Source organism: Balaenoptera borealis (assembly GCF_965194805.1).
Source record: "Balaenoptera borealis genome assembly, chromosome: 2".
Classification (NCBI taxonomy): domain Eukaryota; kingdom Metazoa; phylum Chordata; class Mammalia; order Artiodactyla; family Balaenopteridae; genus Balaenoptera; species Balaenoptera borealis.
Genome location: NC_138867.1, coordinates 153,931,757 through 153,959,364, shown reverse-complemented (window position 1 = coordinate 153,959,364; position 27,608 = coordinate 153,931,757). Strand labels below are relative to the sequence as shown.

At 50.0% G+C, this 27,608-nt stretch overlaps 1 protein-coding gene across 2 annotated transcripts in view; it reads left to right on the top strand.

Annotated features, from left to right (window-relative positions):
* Window positions 1-27,608, top strand: part of SLIT3 (slit guidance ligand 3) — a 619,464-nt gene that overhangs the window by 506,038 nt on the left and 85,818 nt on the right. For both annotated transcript variants that reach the window (XM_082378749.1, XM_082378748.1), the window contains exons 13-17: window positions 6,775-6,918; window positions 8,395-8,558; window positions 18,477-18,627; window positions 19,820-19,894; window positions 26,731-26,874. In XM_082378749.1, the coding sequence (XP_082234875.1) occupies window positions 6,775-6,918; window positions 8,395-8,558; window positions 18,477-18,627; window positions 19,820-19,894; window positions 26,731-26,874 (678 nt within the window). The remainder of the gene's footprint in view (window positions 1-6,774; window positions 6,919-8,394; window positions 8,559-18,476; window positions 18,628-19,819; window positions 19,895-26,730; window positions 26,875-27,608) is intronic.

The window sequence follows — 27,608 nt, the reverse complement described above, 5'->3', positions numbered from 1 at the left end:
TGAGAGCACCTGGGACTTCTCTGGCCGGGCCAGGCCCGGTCCCCCAGCGGGACTGGAATCAGAAGAGCCCTCCTTAGCCCAGACTGAGGACTCATGCTGTTCGTTCCCCCTCCCCCCGCCCCACGCTCCAGCTCTGAGGCTCCCAGTGGCTTCTGTTTCCTGCCTTGCTTTTTTCTGAAGGCAACAGCTCCTGGAAAGGATTATCTCTCCGCCGCATCGTTAGGTTGATTAGTCAATGGGCTGAGTGCTAATACCTCTTGACATGGAACATATGTGGAAGCTGAAAGGGCTCGGTGAAGGGGAGGGCGGGAAGAGTGCCTCGTAGAGCTAACACTTAGATGTAAGTTTAGAAGGTGATGTCTGTGTACTCGCACTCTCCGTAATTTCCTCTGACGGGAGCGCGGCTCTTTGCTTTCGTCTTATTGTAGAATCATCACTGAGTTAATGGGAGTGGCTACAGAAACCTCCTTCTACCTCCTTCCACAAGCTTCGGGCGCTTCCCACAGTCCCTTCACAGGCATGGGAGGGGGAGCAAAGGCTTTTGAACTAAGATAGCATGGATCCAGATCTCAACCTACCACTTACTAGTTGTGCAACTTTGGTCAAAAGCACTCAAGCTTTTTGAGTCCCAGGGGTCTCATCATCTGTCAGATGGAGATTCCATAAGTTAATATTTGTAAGGAGCTGAGCAAGTGCCTGGCCACACATAGTGCTTATTACCTGTTAGGTCATGTGGTCCCAGCTGTTCAACCTGGCCTGATCATCTCAGCCCCACCCCCGGCCAACCACCATCTCTTTTTTGTTTATATGACCTCCACGTTTCCTTTGGGAGGTGAGTCTGGGAACGGGTGGCCCCGCAAGATGGTTGGATCTGCTTCTGGGGAAATACTGATGAACACAGTACATCTCCAACCCCTCACCCCTCACTGGATCCAATAATGGATCAAGCTGAGATCTAGTTGGGGGCATCAGAATTTGGAGTTTGAGTACCAGGCAGCCTCTCGAATGAGGCGAGCTGGAGCATCCCATCTTGCATAAGGGATGCTCTTGTCTCTGCTTCATCGCCGTCCCCGGTCTGCCTTGAGTGAGAATTCAGGGTGAGGGGAGTACAGAGCCAAGCATACCAGCTCCTAAATCGGCATTTAGTCAATGATGCGTGAAGGTTGAGACCCTGCTTTGCACAGGTGCAGGCCCCTCAGTGAAGAGCCTGCCATTGTGCCAGTGGCAGTTTAGTGAGCATTTCAAAGAGCAATCCCATCGCAGCAGCTTGGTGCTGGGTTCTCCCTAAGAGTCAGCAGGACTCCTGATGCCTCTACACAACGAAGAGGCAAGCAGTCTTCCGGACCCAACTAGACGTCCACCTGAAGTGTGCCCAGGTGCATTCCGAAGCTAGCAAAGACAACCACTCCCCAGAAACAGGCAACACCTTCCACCAGGCACAGGAATGAGAGGATGGATTTTACATGGTGGATGAGAGAGGAACTTTGGAGTCGGACAGGCTGGAAGTTCACTGGGCAACCTTGGTTAAATCCATCACCACTCTGACCCTCAGTTTCCTCATCAGCAAAATGAGGACAAGCATAGTGCTGCCGTGAGGGTGAAAGAAAATACTACATGGAAAGTGCTTTGGAAAACCTTTGGCACAGGGCTGCACACAGAGCTGTGGTCCCTGGAGATGATGCTGCATTATTAATAATTCACACAGCAGTTACACCACTGTTCCTCAAAGGGGAATGAACTGGGACAGATCAACCAGCCTTGATGGAGAAAGAGGCAGAATCCATCCCTCCAGTGAAAGAGGGAGAAGGCCTATGTTCAGAACTTCTTACAGAATTGCTGAACCCCATTTCAAATAGTTGTTTACTCTCTGTTTGCTCCATCATAGGGTGGTTTTTCTTTATTTTTATTTTTTTAGGGCGTTTTTTAAAATTAATTTTTATTGGACTATGGTTGCTTTACAATGTTGTGTTAGCCTCCACTGCACAACAAAATAAATCAGCCATACACATACAGATATCCCCTCCCTTTTGGACTTCCCTCCCATTTAGGTCACCACAGTGCATTAGGTGGAGTTCCCTGTGCTATACAGTATGTTCCTATCAGTTGTCTATTTTATACATAGTAACAATAATGTATATGTGTCAGTCCCAGTCTCCCAATTCCTCCCACCCCACCCCTTTCCCCCTTGGTATCCATACATTTGTTCTCTACCTCTGTGTCTCTATTTCTGCTTTGCAAATAAGATCATCTATACCATTTTTCTAGATTCCACATGTATGCGTTATTATACAATATTTGCTTTTCTCTTTCTGACTTACTTCACTCTGTATGACACTCTCTAGGTCCATCCACGTCTCTACAAATGATTAGGATGTTGTTTGTTTGTTTAATTCCCCTGCAACTCTTGTCCATGTACCAGAGAGCTCAGAGATCCTTTCATGGAAGCCAGAACCAGTTGAGTAGCTGCCAACCTTCCTCCCAAAGGATAGAGGACAGAACGACAGGCTGTTAGATGTCGCCTGTGCTGGGGATCAGTGAGGCTGTCCTCGGCATCTAAATCTGGATAAGCAGCTTAATTTTATCTCTCCCTGCACCGATGCATCTTGCCTTGGGGAGCCAAGCATCCTGGGAAAGAATAAGTGATGGGGAGACTCTGCCCTTTTGTGTTTCCTTTTGCTCCTGCTTATGCACTATCTTTAACTCAAAATCGTGCCAGCCTGGGTTGTTTTGATGCCTTACATCTTTGCGATAACATCTCATGCTGAGAGATCTAGGAGCAATAGGGAACAAGAAAGTGGGCAGAAAAAGAAGCCTCGATAGTTCTGATGGGTGAGGAGGGTTGCCAGAGTGGCCTGCAGTTTAGATAACCTTTCAAGGCAGATCAGAGTTGCACTCCTCTCTCCCCATAGCCATCCGCCTTATCCAGTGTCTGGCGTTCCCCAGAACCAAGTACAGCAATTGGGCTCATGAATCTACACTAGGGTCTCAAATCTAAATGCCTACTCAGGCAAGGTCAGTAGAATAGACTTGTGAAGGGCATACAATAGGGAATAGTGAGGACTGTGGCAAACAGAGCATATGTCTTATCTAAAGGGGGCAGCAACCCCACGGCTGCCTCCAGTGGGCCCAGTGTTACTAGAGCTTCTGACTTTTTTCAAGAGAAAATAGAAATCTGATGTGTGTGAATGAGAGAGAGAGATGTCCCAATTTTTTTATTGAAGTATAGTTGATTTACAATGTTGTGTTAGCTTCTGATGTACAGCAAAGTGATTCAGTTATACATATATATGTATGTATATTCTTTTTCAATTCTTTTCCATTATGTATAGTAGTTTGTATCTGCTAATCCCAAACTCCTTTCCCCTTTCCCCTTTGGTAACCATAGTTTGTTTTCTATGTCTGTGAGTCTGTTTCTGTCTTGTAAATAAGTTCATTTGTATCATATTTTAGACTCCACATGTAAGTGATACCATATATTTATCTTTGTCTGTCTGACTTACTTCACTTGGTATGATAATCTCTAGGTCCATCCATTATTGCTGCAAATGGCATTATTTCATTCTTTTTATAGCTTTTTATACATTTTATATATATTATATATATATATTTATAGCTGAGTAATATTACATTTTATATATATATACATTTTATATATATTTTTATATAAATATATACTTTTTTATATATATAATATTACATTTTATATATATATACATTTTATATATATATATTACTCAGCTTTTTATAGCTGAGTAATATTACATTTTATATATATATGTGTATATATATGTGTGTGTGTGTGTGTATATATATATATGTATATATATATATATATATATAAACATACCACATCTTCTTTATCCATTCATCTGTCGATGGATACTTAGGTTGCTTCCATGTCTTAGCTGTTGTAAATAGTGCTGCTATGAATATTGGGGTGCATGTATCTTTTCGGATTAGCGTTTTCTCCAGATATATGACCAGGAGTGAATCATATGGTAGGTCTTTTTTTTAATTAATTTATTTATTTATGGCTGTGTTGGGTCTTCGTTTCTGTGCGAGGGCTTTCTCTAGTTGCGACAAATGGGGGCCACTCTTCATCGCGGTGTGCGGGCCTCTCACTGTCACGGCCTCTCTTGTTGCGGAGCACAGGCTCCAGACGCGCTGGGTCAGTAGGTGTGGCTCACAGGCCCAGTTGCTCCGCGGCATGTGGGATCCTCCCAGACCAGGGCTCGAACCCGTGTCCCCTGCATTGGCAGGCAGATTCTCAACCACTGCGCCACCAGGGAAGCCCTGGTAGCTCTTTTTTTAGTTTTTTAAGGAACCTCCATACTGTTCTCCATAGTGGCTGCACCAGTCTACGTTCCCACCAACAGTGTAGGAGGGCTCCCTTTTCTCCACACCCTCTCTAGCGTTTGTTATTTGTAGACTTTTTAATGATGGCCATTCTGACTGATGTGAGGTGATACCTCATTATAGTTTTGTCCCAGTTTTTAACACACTGGGAGGGCTGAATGAACAGAGTTGCATGTGGATGTTGCAATATGCTGCAGGGAGGATTCTATCCTCAGGTCACGAGATTGGCATTTCTGACCTGGTCTCTTTGCTGATAATTCGGTATTTCCTAGCAAGATGATGCCCTCAGAAGGCCCTGAACATCAGGCTTTGGTACATATCATCTACCGCATACTTTATTTTTCTTTTTAAACAAGAGAACCAAATAATGTGTGTGTGTGAAGGGTTCATTCCTGACCCGTGGGGACTTAGCCCTGTTGGATCCTCTCCCTCTTCTCCCTGTTTCTCTGCCCCATAGCATCCTCCTTGGAATACCCCCCAAATAGAGTGATTTTGACTAAAATTTAATATACAAAGCACAGTAAATTCTTGGGAGAGATTGCTACAAAGGGGATAGACAGATGGGTGGGGTAGATAAGGCATTCATAAAGAAGAAACTAAACCCTCCAGAGACCTAGAGTACCACAACTGCATCCAGCATGCACCTTGGAAACGTGTGACCTTGAACAAGCCCACCAAACTCTCAGCCTCAGTTTCCTCAACTGTAACGTGCAAGGCTGGCTCTGCCCATCTGCCCAGGTTACTGTGAGAATAAAAGGATGTCAGGAAAGCACGCTGGAAAACATGAAAAGTATTCTAGCAATGTGAGCTTTTTTTGCCACTGGGAGGCAGGAGGACATCTGTGTGAACCCTTGGGACCCTGCCCATTATTAGCCAGATTAAACGTCAGTTCTTCTTCCTCTTGTCACCGCCACAGCTGCCTGCCTCACAGGACGGGCCTGCAGCAAGGGAGTGGGGGCGTGGATGATTGAGCTCCCATGGCAGCCCCTCCATTACCAGCTCCAGTGCCCTGGACCCTGGCATCAAGAGCCTCCAGAGGCAAGCCGGCCATGATGCATCCCATGGGTCCCTCCCCATGAGGGAAGCTCTGAGCCAGCATTGAAAAGAGAAATTTTTAAAATTCCAGCTTTTTGCTGGTTAGCTTAGTAACCCCCTCACTTTCACTCAAGAGTGGGTGAGCAGTGATTTCACACGAGGTTCAAGGGCACAGCTAGTCAGTCTAGGATCATAAAGGACATTTGTAGGACCCAAAGTGCTTGCCTTGCCAGCCCCATTCTGGAAAATACTTCTACAACCCTAATGGCATCACCTAGGATGGACCAGCATTTCACCAGAAAGGCAGCTTCCTTTTATGCTTCTTTTTTTTTTTTTGGTTTTGGTTGGCCAGGGCGGGTCTGAAGAACTAAAACCATGGCAGAACGGGGTCCCTCATGGGTAGGAAGGCTGACCCTGGGGGATAGGTGTCACCTTAGAGGAGAGTGACCCCCTGGATTTGCATATGGAGTTGAGTATATTTCTTAATAAATGCTTGTGCTAAGCACTAGGAATAAAGGGAGGAATAAAATAATGTCATCTGTGCCATCATAGAACTTACCGTCTTGGGTGGGAGGCAAATGATAAACAAGAAAACAAACAAATATCCTCTAACCACAAATTGAGAGAAGTGCTACGAGGGAAATAAATAGGGGGCTATGAGAGACAATAGTAGGGGTCGCACTGGAGATGAGGGGGTCAGGGCAGGCCTCTCTGAGGAGCTGACATTTGGCCTCAGATACAGAGGAGGAGAAGGAATCACCTTATGAAAGGGGTAAACAGCGTGTTCAGAACATGCGTTATTTGCGGAATCACACAGGACTCCATCCATGTGTGTGTTTGTGTTTGTGTGTGTGTGAGAGAGAGAGAAAGGATGTGTATGTGTGTGCACACATGCCTACCCACGGCTGTATTTTTTCTGGGACGATGACCTATAACTTTCATCAGATTTCCAATGGGATCAGTGATCCAAAAGAACTCTAAGGAATTTTCTGAATCAAAATTACCCTTAGTCAATCAGCTAAAGCATCAAAATAATTGTGCCAAATGATTTTTTTTTTTTTTTTTGAGTCCTGGAAGCTCTGCATGCTAAAGCAGAAAGTGGAGCACACAGGGTGCCATTTCGGGTCTCCCTCTGAGAGCATGGGTGCAGGGGAAGTCTCCAAGTGATCGGTGTGCCACACAGCGTCCGTGGTGACCGGGTGCATGAGTGCCCGGACGTGTTCGGGGGTTCGGTTGCCACAGGCATGCAAGTCCCTCTCTTTCTCTGCTGAGGGCGGGAGCCCCTGCTGTAAGGAGAGCACTGGGAAGCCTGCAGGCGTGGCCCTTGCTCCGCAGGTCATCACAAGGATTAGTGAGTCACCAGCCTCTCTCTCCTGCCTGCAGGCTCCTCAATGCCAACAAGATCAACTGCCTGCGGGTGAACACGTTTCAGGACCTGCAGAGCCTCAACCTGCTCTCCTTATACGACAACAAGCTTCAGACCATCAGCAAGGGGCTCTTTGCCCCTCTGCAGGCCATCCAGACGCTGTGAGTATGCCACCTCGAGTGCCAGGGCGTGCCCAGGCAGCCAGCAACCCCAAACACGTAGTCTCAGAGAACATTCAAAATGAAGGCAAAGTGAGCACATCCAGGAGGAGTCCTGGAGCCTGCAGCGAGAACGGAATATTAATAATAGCACTAGCTTGGGACTTCCCTGGCAGTGCAGTGGTTAAGAATCTGCGCTTTCAATGCAGGGGACGTGGGTTTGATCCCTGGTCAGGGAACTACCATTTCCACATGCTGCATGGCTTGCCCAAGAAAAAACAATTTTTAAAAAAATCATAATAGCGCTAGCTCGCCTGTACTAAGCACTCACACAATGCTTGGCACCCCACTGGGTGATTTCCCTGTATCCAAACAGTTACGCCTCACAACAACCCTAGGAGGTAGGTGCTTTTGTGATCCCCCATTTCTATGCGAGGAAACCAGAGGCACAGATAAGTTAAGTAACTTATTCAAGGTTGCACAACTAGTAAGAAGCAGGATTTGAATCCAGGCCGAGCAGCTGCTCACCTGCTTTTGTAACCACTGTGGCCACTGTATTCTGAGCAGGTTCCATCTCTGCTGATCACCCATTCCTGCCCACCAACGCCCGCAAAACCAAGCCTCTGGTACAGGCACACTGTACCAGAATAATACGGGAGTATTTCACCACCCTCGTTAGGGAACAGTTCCTCACTCCCAAGCCCTGCAGACGTTCCTAAATAGTTCCATTAGATAGATGACACCTGAGTACGGATCTCAGCCCATGTGTCTGATGGCTCCACCCCTAAGCTTAGACCCTAGCTCCAGCCCCAGGCCTGACCATGAGCCTGGGGGCTTCTGGAGCCCTTCTGAGTCGTCTGGCACTTACTGCCCCTGTAGCCAGAGACGGGAGCCAATAAAGGGTAAGAGCAGCTGCTACACACTGAACCCCGACCACGTGCTGAGCACTGAGTGTGGTGCTTTGGATAGTTTTCTCACTGAGCCGGGGGAAGCCAGGCCCGTGGTGCTGTTGCCCTTGTGATGCTGAGGATGGTAAGAACAAAACCCGCTCCTATAAATGGAACACCCGCCCTGTGCCCGACACCATGCCAGCTGCTTTATGTACCGGCTGTTCCTGAGCTTGGAGAAATAAAATTCAGTCTGCCCTCAGCATAAACCCTAAGCCTGCAACTTTCATTGCCCTTCAGGATTGGCGTGGGTGAGATTGGAGACGATCAGGGGTGGGTCCTGACCCAGGTGGGGAGAGTAAGGAAGGCTGATTCCCCAGACGGGATGCCAGCTGCACCTGTGACTGTCTTTTGCAGACAGCAGACCTCAGACCCCCCTCTCCGGGTCTCGTCTGAGAGCAGCTCCCACCTCCCCCGAGGCCTCCTGGGGCGATGAGGGAGGGAGCCTGGCGCCAGAGCCTAGCACCAGGCAGGGTGGTGGCGGAACGTGGCACCAGGGGTCCCATCTGACTAACTCCCGTCCCTCTCGCAGCCACTTAGCCCAAAACCCGTTTGTGTGCGACTGCCACTTGAAGTGGCTGGCCGACTACCTTCAGGACAACCCCATCGAGACCAGCGGGGCCCGCTGCAGCAGCCCGCGCCGGCTGGCCAACAAGCGCATCAGCCAGATCAAGAGCAAGAAGTTCCGCTGCTCAGGTAATCAGGTTATGGGGCAGGGCCCCACCTTCCGACTCAGAGTACAGCAGCCCCAGAGAGGCCAGTAATCCAATCTGGAGGACAGCGCGCCCTGTAATGGCTCCTGGGGAGCGTCTTTGCAAATTAAATTGGGAAAATTCAGTTAGCCCCGCAGAAAACCAATTAGCTTATGGATTTAAAATAAAACACACACACACAATGAAAGCATTGTGGGGAGGAAGGGGGGTGATTTGGGGAGAGACAGAACCGAGGCAGCAGCACATCTCCCGAGCTAGGTGGAAACGAGGGAATGAGGCAGCCTGTACACATGCGATCTTTTAGAGGCCACGATTTATTTAGTTTGTATTGTGTTAGTTTCCAAATCACGCTCCCCAAGTGGCAGATAGAGAAATAAATATACCCCCGGCCAGGCTGCAGGAAGCATGGAGGCTTGGGGCCCTCCTCTCCTCCTCTATGGCCACCTTCGGTACAGCCCTTGGACCACAGTGTATTCTAGGGTTCACAGGCGTTTTTGCTCTCTCCTCCACCCCAGATGGGTGCATTCTGATCATGGAGAGAACAGCAAAGAGTGTTGCTCAGAGAGAAAGCAAAGCCTTGCTCTCTAGTTCCCAAGCTCTCTCCAGAAACCTTCCTCCCTACCGCACCCAGAAATGAAACGGGGAGGGAGGGGCTGGTGGATGGCAGGGGAATTCTCAGCTCATCTTGGAAAGAGAAGTTGCTCTCCTTGACCCAAGAGATGGATGAACAGGCAGTTAAAAATGACTATCATTTGTGTTGTTTGCTACTGGAAAAAAAATCACCAAGCTGCTTTGTGCTCCCAATGGTGAGACGTTGATAGTATGATGTGGTGAGATGGGGTGAAGCCAACCCTCACAATCTGTGTGTCAGCAGGAACTGTTCTTCTCTCCCTGCCCGGAGCATCTTGTGTCGGTGGGTTTTCCTGGGGAGAAGGCCAGTGTCAGCCCTAGTCGCCGGGAGAAGACCAGCAGGCAGACCTCCACTTCTTTCATGTTGTTCTTGACCTCAAAGTCAAATTCTTCAGTCCATGCCTCCAGAATGATCAGCCTGAGCTGTTTTATTTTTTTCAACAGAAGCAAATACCTTGAGAGGGCTTGGAGGGACCCCAGGGACTTGGCGGCAGTCTGAGACATCGATCTCAATGTGTCTTCCCCAGAATAACAATGTCAGTTACAAGAGCAGTTTCTTGCCGCTGATGAGCAGCTCAGGGCTTCTAGTTTGACTCGGTGTTTCCAATAGTCCTGTGAGATCAGCAGGAGAGGTCCCCTTGCTGCAGCAGAGGGAGCTGAGGGCTCAGAGGTGAGGGGGCACCCCATGGTCACAGCAAGCAAACGGTAAAGGCAGGCTCGGACCCCAGGTCTGGCTCACTCCTCAACACCACGCAGCATGTAGGAGAGAAGGACCATTTGGGAAGGAGGCCCAGCTGCTTGGATGACTTCCTTCCCCAGCCTCATGGCCCCGCCCCCAACCTCAGGTCCTGAACTCTTTCCTTAAGTTCCTTCTTGGGGCCGCCGCATCTCAGGGAGGAAAACGCTCTCCCAGCCCAGAGCTGTGCCCTGAGGCACAATCGTCTTGTCCCCGGGCCCTTTCCTCATGACTTACACCTCTTGTTCCTTCTGCCTCCTCTCTTCCTACCCACGTCTGGCTGGGGCTGAGTTAATTACCTCTAACAGCAGTTGTGCCCAAGAAGAGGGGTGATAAGAGGCCGAGGAGGGCAGGGTGCCATCTGCCAACCCCGATCCCTCAGTCTGGGGGCTGGTGGGGGGGTGGTCCCATCATGATCTCGAGATCCTGATTGATGCCAAGACCCTGGGGCATAGGGCGGGGATGGAATCAGCCCAGGGATCAGCCATTGCCTCGGAATGACTGTAGGCTGGGTTTGGGGATGGGGTACAGACAGAACTAAGTAGGAGAAAGAGGAAAACAGCCAGTAGACCTAGAAACAGTAGAGCTTAGTTCTAGCTCTAGATCTGCCACTACCTACCTATCTTTGCACTGGAGGAACCCTGGCTTCTTTTCCTATGTGGGGTAGGAATGATTGGAAATTTTACAAAGAAACAAATAGGGAAAAGGGAGAGGGTTTTTGGATTGATCCTGTCTAAAAAATTTTTTATACATCAATACTAACCAGAAAGATTATTCCTATAAAGGTAGAGAAAGTTAGAGCTGTGATGATCCTAACATATAACATTCTATATACTCTTATTTTATGTAGCTACAGACAAGAGAGGTCAAGAGAGCTAGCTACTGGTGCACTCCAAAGGCCTTGGCTTTGAGAGGCACTGGGGCCCAGACCTGCTTAGCATTGAGGGATGCAGAAGTCATAGCTCTAAAGCTCTGTGTTTCCAGGAAGCTCAAGAGGAAAGAAGGAGGGGCAGGTGACACGTACTGGATTTGACAGATAATAAGTCTGCGTTTTACTTTCCCCTAAAAGCACTCCCATTGCAAAGACAGCTGATGTAATTAGGAGCCAATTTGAGGGCTGCTCTTGCAACGCATAAAGCCCCTCCTTAGGCTGGGCATCTGGCTTCCCAGCTGCACTGTGTCTGCCTATATCAGCTGTATCCGCTGCCCTGGGCAGCAAGATCGGGTTAGAGGTGAATGCTGCCGGCTGGGGTAATCTGACCATCAGATTAAGGCCTCCTCGAAAGGCACCATCTGGCTGCCTGAGACCCCAAGCCCATCCTCGGGGGAGCACTTGGCGGCTGGAAAATGCTGTCTGCCTTCCGTCATGCCTCCCCCACTTTGTGTGTGGAGATCCAGTTGGCAAGAAGAAACTGGTGGTGAAAAGTACAGAGTGGTGTACTCCCTGTCCTCATCTGTACAAACATGGCAAAGGGTAAGACATCTCTCAGGGAATCACAAAACTTTAGAGCCCCCAGAGATTACCCAGTCCATGCTAGAGAGGAAGAAACTGAGGCTCACACAGCAGGAAGTCTTATCTAAGATTATAGAGTGCTATTTTCAGGACAAGATCTGTAACCCAGGACTTCTGATATGCTGAGAAGATTCTTGATAACTTTCTCCTGGGCCCCTCCATTTCTTTCTGTTGAAGCAAACCAAAGAGAAGGAGGGGAATTTTAAAGCTTGGGGACAGGGGCACGAAAGGGATGGATTTTCCCTGCTCTGGTGCCGAGGGCCTGATCAATCTTGAATACGAAATCCCCAAACCAGAGTGTTTGCAGAGCCCTGCCTGTCTGGAGGGGCTCAAAGCAGAGTTGAGTCTAAATTACAGTGGCCAGCTCTAGTCGTTCGGATGGGAGGGCTTAGCAAGAGGTGGAGCCAGATCCGGAGCTGTGGAGTGACTTGGACTCACCAGTCAGTCACCACAGATAACCTATACATGTCAATATGCTGCCGCCATCTCGTCCTAAAAACACACTGTGGCGGATCGGTGACCCTGTCAGAGGGCAGGGCAGGGCAGTGAGGGTCCCAGTCTGGTCTCTTCAAGATGCCCTGACTCTGGTCTCTTCAAGATGCACACATCTCCTCTTCACGGCTTGGGTGGAAATTCATAAAAACGGCCGCTGATCTTTTGCAGATAAGGGTGTAAAGGCTGGGCACCCTCCCTGGGCCCATGGCATCAAGAACAACTGGTTGTTGGTCTCCTCGGCCCACTCCATGATTTATAGTCATGGCAGAAGTCAGGAAGGACCCTAGAATCTGGTATCTTCCACTTTCTTTCCTTTTCTTAGTTTGAAAGAGGCTCTTTGTCATGATCATTGTGACTGTGGGTTTCTCAGTCCCAAACCCAGGGCCCCGTGGCTTCCCCGACTTTCTCCCTGCTAGGAACATGTATTTTCTCTCAATGTCACACCCCTTCTCTACTATACCTTGATTGATCTGTGATGAACATCTGTCAGGCAGGGGTTTCTGGGGGCCTTGAAGGATACTGAGGAGACATCAGAGGGACTTTTTCTAAAGAAGAGCACTGCAGCTTTGCTAGACCACTAGGAACCGTGGCCTGTCTCTTTACTGAAGGCGCCGGGGGAACAGCCTGTCATGGAACCACTCTGATATGGGATGGGCCCTAGGCAGCAGAGAATGCAAAAGACGCTTCTGCTAAGTTCCACGTCTTGGCACATCTAACGGTGTGATTGAGCGGGGTTCAGAGGCTCAGTTCAGGCCTGCGATACAATCCCAGACATTTGTGGTCATAATTCCCCTTGGGAAGGATCTGTTCTGCCCTGATACTCCTGAGTAGGGATGTCCAGTGGCCTCCCACCCGTTCTTCTCCCTTCCTCCTGTGTGTCTCCCCCGGGGTGGGGCGTGAAGGGCGGTAGGGCTCCTGTCTCCGGACGTGTTCCTGTGGAACCCCGCTCTCGGTACTAATCACGCTCAGTGGGGGCCTGCTCCGGCTTCCGCTTCTCCACGCTGCTTCCTCTGAGCGCTCCTGTCCTCTCTCTGACGCTGCTTCCTGACCTTGACTCTGACCAGTCGCCGCGGGGCTTTCCTTTGTGCTTGATCTAACCATGTGGTGGAACGATGGAAACGGAACATGGTTCTGTCAAGCACCGCGGAAAGCACCGCGCTCTCCTGCAGCATGGCCCGCCACCGCTGGACACCTCTTCTCTGCTCTGGAGCACCGCAGCCCACCACCCGCCAGACCCGCCTCTCTCGGTCCAGCCTCACGAAGGGTGGGGGGTTGGTAGTCTCGAAGGATTCACAGAGCATCTCCACCTCCAGGTAGCAGATCTGGGCTGAGATAGGGATGGGGAAACATATGGGGGACAAGCTGAGATCTGCATCCACGTCTCTATCCCAAATGGAGTTGCCATCCCCCAAATCTTGTCTGGATGCCAGTCAAGTGGTAAAGTAGCTAGGTCTGAGCTCAGACACCACTGTTTTTCTTCTTGAAGAGAACACGTATACCCAAGGCGTATGCCCTTTGTTTCACGGAAGAGTCCCAGCCCGAGGTCCTTTTCCCACGTGGCAGTTAACGCAAAGCTCATACTTCTGGTACCCACCCTCCACCTACCATCTTTATTGGAAGCATTAGGACTTAATGTGAGCATGAGAATGATGAAACTGCCATGAGTCTGAGACACTGGATGCAACCTGAGGCTCCTTCTGGAACTGACCCCCTCTCCTCACGAGTACTTTGGTCCCCATGCAGGCTAAAGTCCAAGCTGTTTCCTTGACCTTCCAAGCACAGTTAACATGAGGCGGAAGTGCTGGGCTCCTCAATGGTGCTAGTTCAGTGCCATGTGGGGTCTGTGCAGAAGCCCACTGCCTCTGATAATAAAGAGAGGGGCATCTTGGCACCTCCCATGCTGCTTATTTCTTGATAAATCCTAGGCCCAGTGTAACCGGAAGATTGTGTTGTTGGTTCATGCCGTGGAGTGTGTGTCCTGTCCCATGTGAGAGAGGACCCTGGCTTGAGCCAGGAGCTGGGCTCTGGGCTTCCATGGCGATGTGTGACTTTCACTGTCTTCTCTCTCTCAGGTTACCCCTCAGAGCCAGGGCCCCAGCCATTGCTGAGTAATGGAGAGTCCTATTTACCTCTCTGAATTCTTTTCTCATGTGCTTACCATAGACCGGGTGCTGAACTATTTACATCATTACCTTGTTTAATTTTCACAACCACCCTATAAGTCCCATTTTGCGGATGAGAATATTGAGGCTTAGAGAGGCCAACTAACCTGCCCAGGGTCATTGGACTCCAGCATGGCTGCTCTTTACAACTGTAATCCTCAGCTTTCCCAGCTGCGGACAGCCCCACGGCCTTGAGTTATAAAATCAAAAAGACCTTGACTTGACTTGATAGGGAGTTGAAAAAACTAACACTCCCTTTCCAACTTCCTTCTGTTAATAGAAAATGACTTGAGCAAGAAAGAGAGCAAGCATCCCTGTTTACATGGCTCCTCCCCTCCAGCATGAATATACCAAGACCCATTTGGTACAGAACAAGTCCTTGGGCCTAGAGAAATTTCCTTTCCCTCTGAACAGAGAGGGCGTTCTGAGTTCCTCGGCACTGCCACCACCATGCCAGGGCCAGGCCTTCGGGAGTGGGTCCACAGGGTGCCCTTCCACGGGTGCCTCCCTGGTCCTCCAGCAGCTGGCTGTGACCAGGCAGTGACCAGCTACAGGCCATGGCCATTTCCCTCTACTTCCAGGCAGATAGCTGCATTCATGTTAGACTCTGACAGGGAGAACTTACTAGGACAGCTGTCTGCCCAACCAATCTCCAAACTCCTGGTGAACAATTGGTGTTTTCCAGCCAACTGGTGTCTGGTCCCCTGGCCTTTGCCGACGAGTGGATAACAATGTTCTCTTGATTCCATTCATGACCTGTAACCTTTGCTTGTCCTTTCAAGCTGAAGTGCCCCAGCAGGCCTCCTACTCCCCCCAGTTCCTCTTTCTGCTCCTTTCCTCCTTCTTTCATCCCCCCCACCTTAGGGGTATTGGAGGTAGAAGAGGAGAACTCTGGACACATGCGTTGGCAGGTCCTTGGTGCCCTGATAACCGTGCATCTGTGACTTCCATTAAACAAACTGGTTGCCCAGAGGATGATGCATAATGCAGACTGCTAGTGACAGCGGCCACCCTGGGCCCAGCGCTGGCCTCTGCAGCCAAGTCCATCCAAAGGATGGGAGCTTTGGCTCCCCACCTGCCCCAGCCCCGTGACCATCCAAACATTACATACATCCTCTCCTGGGAAGTGGCGGCAGGGCAGGGGTTCATAATAAAACCGCGTTGCTGTGGATTTCCACTCCCCTGGTCTATTGAAGTTTCTCTGTGCTCACGTCCCAAGTGTCGTCGTTCTGAGCTGCCCACCAAGGGGGAGAAGGGCTACGGGGGCAGGAGCAGGGGAGATGCCAGGTGACATCAGCTCTCCCAAGACCCATTTCAGCCGGCGTCTAGTTTTATGGCCCTTGTTCAAATCCTCCGAGAACTCTCCTGTCTCAACTCCCCTAAAGACAAGAAGCAACGGCCTATTTCAGTTACTCCTCTCCTACTAAGTATTTCTGGCAGTGACAAATATGCATTGAGATTGAAATTGACTTTTAAAGCTCTGGAAAAGTTAAAAATACTTTTGGGTAGTTATGAGCATTAGGCATAACAAATGGCTCCGAGAAACCCTGAGTAGTTTGGGTAATGAAATATGAAGTGATGGAGGTGGCATTTCAGGCTGGCTCCGACCGGGGAACGCACTCTTTCAGTTTTGTACGTACGCCGTTATTAACATTTCTGGCTCCCACTCATATAAAATACCACACTCCAACCCCCTCATTATTACAAACCAGGGCAATAACAAAAACAGCAGGGGGAAAAGTGTTGGAAAGAACACATTAGTCTATCGAATCTAATTGCAAAATCATTTCATTAAAATGGGTCAGCGGCTCCATTGCACAGGTCGGCCAGTTATAATCTAAGTATACTACAGAGAGCGATTCCTGCTAACTACAGACGCTCTCACCTTGATTGAAACGAAAACGCATTTAATCGGCGGCTGTCCCCAGCCGCAGCCCAGCCGGTGCTCATCTTCAGGCTCATCATGTCAGCGAGCAAACTGTGTTCCCTCCTGTCTTTCTGGCTTTGATCACTCAGGGTTCCTCCGCTTTGGAAGGATCCCATCCTAGACACCTTCTCAAGGAAAACTACGTGCCTATGTACGAAAAGCCCCTTCACACCATCACCGTGGGGAACCGCCGTGGGGAATAAGAGAGGGTTGTCATCTAGCAGGGTTTGTGCGATGAAATTCATCCAGGACTCAGCACGCTGATGCGTCGGCGGGTGGGGGGCCGGAAACAGCCCAGGTCAGAGTTATTCAGTGGGACGGATGCTGACAAGCCAAGGGCGAGAAATTTGCATAATGCATTGGACCAGGGAGCCGCCCAAAACACCTGGGATACCTGCTTGGATTTTGCTCACACAAGCCTGCAGGTGGAAAGTGGGATGAAGGAGGGGAATGGGGAAGGAGCAAAGAGGGAAGGAGACAGGTCCAGGCCTTGACCTTCTGTTTTAGGTGGATGATGTCACTTCAGAATCAGAGATCCACCAAGTCCATCCCTAATCAGGCATTACCATGGGGAGAAAACGTGAGGAGTGAGAAACCAAAAGGGCAGTGGAGACATCTGCTTCCTGTCTCCCTGCAGCCCACTGCGGGAAAATGCCATTCAATTCACCTCCACCAGCTTGACTTTATGATCATTCCTAGGTCTGGGATTAAGGTTTTGTCCAAAAGCACATCTGCAGTAAAGCAAAGTATTAGTCACATGGGCCCCGGCCGCAGCCTGCCTGGGTTTGTTTCTCTGCCACGTCCTGAGTGACCTGCAGGCCTCAGTTTCCTCATCGATAACATGGAGTCACGATAGCCTCAGAGTGTTGTGAAGATTTAATGGGCTCACCCATTTGAAGTTCAAAGAATAGTGCCCTGCTCGTGCTCCATGCTCAGTACACATCAGCTATCATCACTCACTACGCTGATGTTTTAACGGCTTCTGACATGCCGAATGTTCCGCTAGGTGCTCAAAAAAAATAGAATCACAAACATCTGTACAACTCTTGACCCTTTTCCGGAGGCTCTCCACCGCCTTGATCTTCCTCAAATCTTCACAGCCCCTGTGAGATAGGGGCAATTATGTGATTCCCGTTTTACATGTGGAGAGATTGAGGCTAGTAAGTGGCAAAGCCTGGGCAAATCCACGCCTTCTATTGCTAAAACCTCTGTACTGCAGATGCCCTGTTCTGCTCCTAATACACATAAGAGGGCCAAGGTCCACCTCAACTAGCCAGGCAAACAAATGACATTCACGTTCTCTGAAACACTGCAGAAATACGCACGTATGGAACAATTTATGTGCTAAGGACACCCCATTTATGCACTGGACAAGTGTGAGCCAAGCTCTTGTGCCTGGCATTGTGCTGATGAACCACTGAAGGGGAAAATAAAAGAGACCCGACCCCCATCAACTGGCTCGTGTCTGATAGGAGAACCAGAGCTTCCCTTTTATTTCGGGCAAGATTTGTGGTCTCACAGAGGTTCGCCCAGGTGCCAGGGGATCATTTCTGATCATTAAAGCGGCTCCCCAGGGCATCTCTCAAGACAGCACATCGTTGGCCCTGTTACCATTACTGTGTATGTAACCTCCAGAAAAATTCAATTTCAAAAATTAATCTTAGCTCCAACTACTTTTAGCTCATTGGAACTGGCTTTTCACTGTAGTTAAACAGAGCTTCCTCTCAAAGGCAGCAGGTACATCTAACCCTCACAAGAATTGTACTTGCCTTTACAGTGTTTTACATTTGAATTCATCACCAATAATTTTTTAAAAGAATTATCAGGCAACCCTGAGCCAAATTCCCGAACGTTAAGGCAGTGGGCTTCAATTCCCCAGGACCCCAACTCTCATGATTGCTTCCCAGTCATGAAACCAGGTGTCAAGGGTACTGATTGCCATGTGCTGGGCCCCCTTTATCATTTCATTACCTGCTTTGTCCCTGAAGACAACTGAGTTTATGACCCTCTTCCCTGACCTCATTCCCACCCCTGGCATAGCTCCCATCAAAACCCCATCAAAATCTCTTCATTTGGATTCTCATGAATATTTAGAGGGTCCATGGATCATGGGCATCAGGGACTAAGCACCCCCTGTAAATCGTAGACCAGATTCTGTACAGGGACCTCAAAAATGTCCATGACCCACAGAAGCTTAAGAGCCCACGGAGCTTGTGGCATTGGATGGAAAGTGACGAATGAGAAAGACCAAAGGGAGAGCAAGCAGCCTGGAGGCTGGGGGGCGGGGAAGGCAGAGCAAGGTGGCCAAAAAATGAGGGCAATCCTGCCTCTGTCACTGGGCCATCCCCCCGCCCCGTGTCTCCCCACCTCCAGTGCCCACAACCTCGCCCCATGCCGGACCGGCTGCCACTGACGCCCCCTCTTTGGCGCCCCCCCAGGCTCGGAGGATTACCGCAGCAGGTTCAGCAGCGACTGCTTCATGGACCTCGTGTGCCCGGACAGGTGCCGCTGCGAGGGCACCATCGTGGACTGCTCCAACCAGAAGCTGGCCCGTGTCCCAAGCCACCTCCCCGAATACGTCACCGACCTGTGAGTGCTGCCCAGGCGGGAGCCCCTGCACGTCCCCACGCCCAGTCTCCCTGAGCCAGCCAGGGTGGGTGTGGGCTCCTAGAGGTGGCCCCCTCCCGGCTCAGTCACCTGGGTGCTCCTTGGTGTCCCCTGCGTCCCGGGACGAGGGCAGACTCCCCCAAGCATCCTCGGGGGACAGCTTGCTCACAAATAAAGACAGCTCATTCATTCTACTGATACAAAGATTTTCTGAACACCCGCTGCGAGCCAAGCACTGTGCCAGGCCCACCCTTCTCCCTGGTGAACAAAGCAGACCACCCCTCCTAGCCCTTAGGAAGCTTACAACATAACCGGAAAGATGGATAGCGCATAAATGACTGTCCTAAAGTGAAAAAACAGCTAGAACGATCAGGTATATCTGAGCCTCTGGTTATCCATGCTAATAAAGAGGCGTGTTGGTTTATCCAGAAGTGGCAGAGCTCAAAGTTACAGCATGTGGGGGTGACGGAACTGGGCCTGACTCCTGTCTTCTCCAGTTTTCCTGAGGTTGGGCAAGTTGCTTCTCAGATCTGAGTATCAGATTCTGAGCTATAGAATGGAGGTGTTGATACCTACCTCCTACGGGGGTTACAAAGATTAGGTAAGAGGATGCAAGCACAGACTTTATCTTGAATCCTGGCATGGACTAAGCCCTGCATAAATGATGGTGGTCTTTATTATTATTATTACTATTATTATTATTATTATTATTACCTTTGACTTTCTCCTGCTCTCCCTGAGCTTATATGAGTGTTGCGCGTGGAGTCCCTGAGCTGCCCTTAGCAGAGGGATGTGGTCAGGAAAGACCTGAGCGGCTTGGAGAGTTGGAAGAACCTGGGGAAACCTCCCTGGGGGTTTAAGTGGTCATTGGTACCCCTACAAAATGAAGGCAAATCATGGGCACTTGATTGTTAAGTGCTGAGCGTTCAAAAAGTTGAATACACCTTCGGCAGAGGGTCTTCCTCTCCTTTCTGGCCCCTTCTCACACCCCTCCTCAGGCTGCTGGGCCCCCCATGCTGATGGGGCACACGGAGGGTTTCTATGGTGCTATTGACCTGGACTGAGTGAGGTCCAGGTGACAATTCTGCTGAAGCCACGGGGGGATGGGGGACCAGTGGAGGAGGTGTCCCATCCACAGCTAACCCACCACCTCATCTGCTTGCTTCCCGTGTAGCCGACTGAACGACAATGAGATATCTGTTCTAGAGGCCACTGGTATCTTCAAGAAGTTGCCCAACCTGCGGAAAATGTAAGTCAGTCTCAGGAATTTGGCAGACTGGAGCAGAACGCCAGGGCACGGGTGGCTCCCTCTTCCTCCGCTCCAGCCCCTCTCAGTCTCCTCCTAACCCCTGCTATGGGCACGTCCTGGGAAGCAAGACACTAAGGCAGGGCCATACAGAAGCAGAGCATGCACTTTGCACCATCCCTGACCCTCACCCCATCCTTGCTCACCCGCATCCTCCACCCCACGCCCAATGTCTACCCCAGTGGGTGGTCGGAGGGACTCAGGTGAGGACCAGCAATGGGACATGGGGATCTAGGGTGCACATCACTTAGTAATTTTTATGAGGTAACAGTCAGAAGGTCTGTTTTTAGATGGACCCTAAAGGCCTCCACATGGTTGAGACACACTGGAGCAGAGACGCCACAGCTGCCTCACCTCCTTCATCTGTAATCACACTGGTGCACAGCTGACCTTGCTTCCCCCTCCCCTTCCCTTCCCAGGTGTGCCAGCAGAGGTACCAGCATGGACAGGGGGCTCTTTGCCATCTAATTCCCTTCTCCTTGACCCTGCTCCCCACTCCCACCCCATCCTCCACATCTCCCAGCCCCAGAGTTTGAGTCTGCCTCCGGAACAAAGGAGAACGGTCAAGCCTCATTATTCATAGACCCTGTATTTGCTGATTCGCTTACTCACTAACATTTATTTGTAATCTCAGAATCAATACGCGCAGTGCTTTCATGGTCATTCATATACATAGACAGGGCAGCAAAAAATTTGAGTCCCCCGACGTGCATGTCCCCAGCTGAAATCGAACAAGGCCACGCTCTGATTTCTTGTTTCAGCTCCCAGACTGTAAACAAGTGTCCAATCCACAGTATATTTAGTGCCACATTTCTTTTTTTGCACGTTTGTGCTTTTGTGGGTGATTTCACTGTTTAAAATGGCCCCGTAGCTTAGCACTGGAGGGCTGTCTAGTGATCGTAAGCATAGAAGGCAGTGATGTGCCTTACGGAGAAAATACGTGTTACATGAGCTTTGTTCAGGCAAGAGTTATGGTGCTGTTGGCTGTGAGTGCAATGTAAATAAATCAACAATATATATTCAATAAGATGTCTTTAAACAGAAACATGCATCAAACAAGGTTAGGTATTGATCGGTTAATGAAAATGGTGACCAGAGGCTCCCCTCGCAGCAGTGGTTCAGCATTCACTAATTCATCTTGCCCAGTGACTTTGTAGAGCTTAACCACGATGAATAATGAGAATTAATTGTAACCCTTATTTTATTTCGCTCTCCACTCTTCCACCCATCAGTCCCTTGCAGGCAAGAAGGAGAGAGACCTTCCCCTGCCCTGGGCAGCATCTGGATCGCATCAGTGCTATTCAGGATTTCTCCCTCCCTCCCTGCCCACAGTTGCCACCTTGGCCATGGCCTCAGCGACAACTCTGTAACTGGGAGCAGTGGAGAGCACTGTAACCGAGGGGGCAGTAGAGGGAGGACACACGTGGGTCCTGGTGAGGTTCATGGCTGTCCGAGTGGTCAAGCCCACCTCTAGCTTCAGGAACCCAGCACAGACATCACCCATCACCTGCCAGGAGATGTGCTTTTAAATTCAACCCCTGAAAATGCATACTTTTTTAAACCTCAGAACAAGTTTACATGCACATGGAGATAAGGCATGTATTAAAACAAGTAAAGCTGGCCAAGTGCATATTTGCACAGTAAACAGGATCAAGTAGTCTTTGCTTCCATGAAGAAATATGCGCTCTCCCATTTTAGGTGAAACTCAAGCACTCAGTCTTTCATCTTCCTAGTTTTGACAGGGACCTGAGTATGAAGAACTGTTTCTGTACACCAACAAAAACAACAGCACAAATGCAATGATAAGTCGCAGCCAACTCCCAGCCTCAGCATCCAAGCCACAAAAGGGAGTGGTGCGGACTGTGGCAAAATGTAGGCCGAGTCCTCACCAAAAGGGGCAGACGTCACTAAGTTCCTCCCAGCATCTGCCGTGCTGGAAGGAAGGTCAGAGCTGCCAAATATTCCCTTCACGGGAGCAGCCGGAAATCCAGGTATGGCAGAAGAACAGGCAGGCCGGCATTTGTTCTGAGTTCAGCTCTGCCCCCCGCCTGCTGTGTGACCCTAGGAATGCCCTTAGCCTTTCTGGGCCTTTCATAATAGAAACAAGTCCACCTTCCTTGTAAGGTGTGATGAGGATCAGAAGTAAGTATAAGAGATAAGGGGAAAGACATGGCCTCTGTCCACGGGACTGCGGTGAGAAGGTGCTGGGAGACAGAGGACATCTGGGTCACGTGACCCAGAGCCGATGGCTATACATTTAAAACAGGAGTTACCAACTCACATGCTTTCAGGACGCCCTGTGCAAAGGGAATGTGTGCAAGGCAGCAATAATAATAACGGCGACTAACAGTTACTAAACACTTTACTCTGTGTGCCAGACTCTGCTGATATGCAAGCACTTACCCCTCACCAAGAAAAACAAAACAGCTTTGAGATTGCTTCATTTTACAAATGAGGAAGCTGAAACACAGAAAGTAACCTGTCCAAGTTTAAAAATCAAGCCAGGAGTGGTGACAGTGCAGAGTAGCTGGGGAACGCACGCACTATCTAAAGGCAGTGAACGCATGTGTGTGCACGTGTGTGTGCCTAAATCCATATACATATAGTGTCAGCCAACCAAGCACACGTCCCAGTAGGACAGATCTGGTCCCAGAGACCCCCAGCTGCAACCACTTATTTAAAATAACTTGATGGCGACTCTTGTTAAGTAAACAGTCCTTATTTGCTAGGACCCATCACCACCCTACACTCCCAAGAGATGATGGGTCAGCTGGAATTCTGCCCATCAGAGTGGTTAAAGCCAGCTGTGCCGTGACTGAGGCTGCTCAGCTTCCTCAGGGACTGTAGAGCCAGGGCCATAAGGTTACAGTCTGGACGGCAGCACCCCGACAGGGCACGGAGGCAGAGGAGAGTGGACACACAGCCAGGAGTTTGGACTCCACGGTGCCTTTCTAGACTGTTCTGAACCTCTGTGCCCTTTCCTGTCATGTGGGAATAATGAGATTTCATAAGTATCACTGAGGGATGCAAAAAAAGATGTGAGCTGTTCCCCACAAAGGTTATTAGGACTGTGGTAACTCAAGGTGGCTTTTCAAGTGACCTCCCATTCAGAGTGGGGTCACGGCCTCTTCTCGGGCGAACTTTCAGATCACTTCTTACACTGAAGGAGCATCTCAAGCAGAAGCTGAAACCTAGCACCCCTCTAGCCAAAATCAAATCCCATGGGTGGATTTGGTGGTGGTGGTTGTGTTTTTTGGGGTTTTTTTTAAACATCTTTATTGGAGTATAATTGCTTTACACTGGTGTGTTAGTTTCTGCTGTGTAACAAAGTGAATCAGCTCTACGTATACATATATCCCCATATCCCCTCCCTCTTGCATCTCCCCCCCACCCTCCCTATCCCACCCTTCTAGGTGGTCACAAAGCACTGAGCTGATCTCCCTGTGCTATGCGGCTGCTTTCCACTAGCTATCTATTTTACATTGGGTAGTGTATATAAGTCCATGTCACTCTCTCACTTCGTCCCAGCTTACCCTTCCCCCTCCCCGTGTCTTCAAGTCCATTCTCTACGTCTGCATCTTTATTCCTGTCCTGCCCCTAGGTTCTTCAGAACCTTTTTTTTTTTTTTTTTAGATTCCATATATATGTGTTAGCATACCGTATTTGTTTTTCTCTTTCTGACTTACTTCACTCTGTATGACAGATTCCAGGTCCATGATGGTTGTGTTCTTAATAAGAAGTAGTTGCCCTCTTTTAAAAATCAAGAGTTTCCACAGAAAAATTAATGTGGATTTCTAGCACCTTTGGGAAAATCAGAGGATCTGGCAAAACTGAGCCCATGTTCCCAAGCGGCTCCAGTTGAGTTGAGCTGAGGAGCGGCCGCCCCCCAGCTGGGGCACGTGCTTTCCTGATCACTGCCGTCCCCACTGGGCTTGCTTCCAATTTTAGGTCACCTGCCTAGACCCTGTGGAAGTTTGAGCTTGTAACCCCAGCTCGAAGTAGAATTTCCACCTCCGGGGGCCGGAGAGGTCCATAAGGAGGTAGACAGGACCTCCCCGACCTGACAGGGTGCCAGTGTGCTGCTCAATCATGACCCGGTAGCCTCGGCTTCCAGAAAACTCCGCGTAGCTCTCTCCCAACTGTATTTCCATTGAGGACTGGACTTTTAAACAGGATGACAGATGCTTCTCTGTTGCCAGAGTTTATGGGCTGTCCTACAAACCTGAAGAGACAGAGACCTAGAAGAAGTCCAGGCTTGCCTCCTCAGACTCAGGCTTTCCAGAGATGAATCCCCCAGCCTACAGGGGCCTTGGTGTTTCTTAGGAAGAATGAGTACAGGTTCTGAAAGGTACACCCAGCAGTTTGCCGAGGCAGTGTGGCCAAGCATTGGGTTTGTCCTGCCGTGGACCACTCTGAACCAACCCTGGCCTGGGGTGGGAGTTTCTGAGGCTGGGTCCTTTCAGGTGTGAGATCCCCATCCTCACTGGAGTCAAAGCCATGATGAAGCAGTAATCCTTCAGGTGGGTCTGCAGAGACAAAAAGGGAGAGAGGCTCAGTGCCCTTAGTTTTGCGTTTGGAGGTTTCCTGGGATCTGGGGCATCTTCAGGAAGATACTGCTCTGAGAATAAGATGGAGCTCTTAGAAAACCGTGAGGCACTGGTTTTGTGTCTGGAGCGCTTGCCCCAAGCTGCTCTTTCTCTGTCCTCCCGCCCAAGCTGCCTGCAGTTTTGTGTGGTGCTTTGATGGATGGAGAGAGAGCAGCAGCCTGGTCTTCTGGAAAATTCTATCGCCTTTTTTCACTCTCCTTATGTTTTCCATTCTCCCAGCCCGAGGAACTCCAGTTCGCAAACCTTATCGTAATGTGATGTTAATTCTGCTCAGTTAAAGAAAAAGATGTCAGGGAATGGGAACCTCCCACTTCCTAGCTGCTGTAACTCATCTTCATTGCCCACCCCATGTACTTCAGTTCCCCAAGAAGCCTAACTCTCTCGAGCTGGAGGAGAAGCTCCAGCATTTGGATGAGTTATAGCTGCTGGGAAAGTCTTTCTCTCGCCTCCCATGTCGAACTTGGGGGTAATTTGCAGTCTCCCCTGTGTATTACCTTCATTTCTGAGTTCTCGTGGACCAGGGCTACCAGGATTTATAAGAAGACCGGCTGAGTTGCAGGAGAGTCAGGCAGGGAGCAGAAATCCAGTTTGAGAATCTCCCAGCTCTGTCAGGTCTCAGGGGAGGGATTCTGAGGAGTATTTGCACCTGTTTTCTCAGCAGGATGGAAGGAGGGAGGCGAGGAAGGCCATGACCAGGAGCACAGAGGGAGCAGACAATGCGAGGGTGGGAACTGTTTCCTCCACACCTGCCCACAGGTGTGGGCATTGCCACCCCCGCAGACCCAGTCCCTATTTGGGAAGAGGGCAGGCAGGCAACCTGTATCGAGCCCTTGGGTGCCCAGTTGAACTTTACTTGCTCTGAACCATCCCTATAGGAGGCTTCACCCCCAGGGGTGCTGTGAGTCAGGCCAGAGCTCCACAAGGAGGGCACTTGAGAGAAGCAGTAGCACCAGGGGCTCATGGAGTGCTCTGTCCCTTTCAGTGCTCTGTGACCAGGAGCAGTGGCCTCCCCTCCCTGGGCCTCAGTATGTCCAGCAGTACAATGGGCCAGCTGGTCCATCTCTCCTGAGCCCTCAGTTCTAACAAGCTCAGGGTGCTCAGCCAGTTAGCAGCTGTGTCTCCACCTACGGGTCTCCTGTTCACAGAACAAGGCCCCCCCAGGGTGTTTGCTGGGGAAGCTGGATTCTTCCCTCAGCTTTTGTAACTCCATCACTTTCTGCCCCAGCCAGTCGGCTGGGGCTACCTTTCAGGCCTGAACATTTGGGTGGTCTGTGGAGACCCCCTGCCGCTCGCAGCACCTATAGTTCTGCGGGACGCGCTTGCTGCTCAGGTCTCCCATGCAGCCTGCCGCGTGGTGGCTGGGCGTCGGAGGGAAGAGCCCGCTCTCAGAGCTCGAGGGCAGTATTGGAAATGGCAGCACCGAGACTTGATAGGACCGAGCCCACTTAGGAAAACACAGTGTCCCAAACCCTGAATTCTGCAGAGCAGTAATAGAAGCGATGGGCATCCACATCGTCCAAGGAACATTATTCACTTGGGAAAAGTGGTTCACTGGAGGCTTTTCTGTGTGCCCGAAAGCGTGGTCTCTGACCCCAGTGCTATCCGCTGTGTGACTGTGGGCAAGTTACTTAGTCTCTCTGAGCCTCAGCCACCTCGTCCATAAAACAGGACAATGATAAAAACGATGCCCATCTGATGGGCGTTGTTTTGAGGATTTGATGTGATTCTGTTGGTCAAACCCCTCACATGGTGCCTAGTACATAATAAGTGCCCAAACTGTAGTAACTAGAAAGGGTCCATTTATATCAGGGATCTCAAATGGTGAAAGAGCCGAAGGTTCTACAAATGCCTCACCCCGCAGGGAGCAGGCATGTTTTGTATTTTCCTCCTGCTCTCCTCTTGGGAATCACTACTTAGGGAGAGTATCTGTGGAAGAGAGAAAATAAGTTTGAGAACCATTAGAAATCTGCCAGTCCCCAGGGCATTGAAAAGAGAACTGTACTGAAAGACTTCAAATGCTACACAGTCTGTTTCACACAGGTAGCCCACCCATCCACCCCATGGGGGGCTGGGCTCCCTGCTTCCTGAGGCACAGGTGCTGAAGACCAAACATCTTCAGCATGGAAGCCATTCCCTCCCTGCGTCCTGACCTCTTCTGTCCCCTCCTTCCAGAAACTTGAGTAACAATAAGATCAAAGAGGTGAGAGAGGGTGCCTTTGACGGAGCGGCCAGCCTGCAGGAGCTGATGCTGACAGGGAACCAGCTGGAAACAGTGCATGGGCGCATGTTCCGTGGCCTCAGCGGCCTCAAGACCTTGTGAGTTCCCAGGGCCCGGGCCAAGGCCAGAGGGAGGGAGATGGGAGAGCAGGGGCATCAGAGGGGCCGTGAGGGCTGGCGGGCAGCAGACTGGGCCCGGGCGCCGGCCTGGCCTGCTGAATCCTGGAGCCGGAGAGACATCAGACATTTCCCAGCCCTGGATGGGAAGGAACTTAGCATCCTAAGCACCCCCCAACACACACACACATACACACACACACACACACACACACTAAAAGACACTAGCCCTAATGTATACACAGGTATAGATTCATACCAGAAACAGGCACATACTCACACATGTACACAAACATAAGCATTACACATGTACATGAAAATGGCATATAGACACACATGCAACATGTGGATAAACACATACACAAACAAGCATGTGCATATAAGCACACACACATACACACAAGCTGATGTCCACAGCCACATCTTGATTCTTCCCTCTCCTCCCCAAAATATACATACACACCCTAACCACCATACAATATACATCTGGACACGTACACATGCATGACACCTGCTTCTACTGTAAATACAGCATCTACAGCCAAGAATGTGCATACACATTTACAGGTAGCCCCAGTGGGGACCCAGGCCCAGCTGTCACAGGACAAACCTCAGCAATGTGACTGGTCTGAGCTTGGATTTGGCAGAAGCATCCCAACACACGCGCGCGTCACACACACACACACCCGTAGGAGGAAAAGGATGGCACCTGTGCT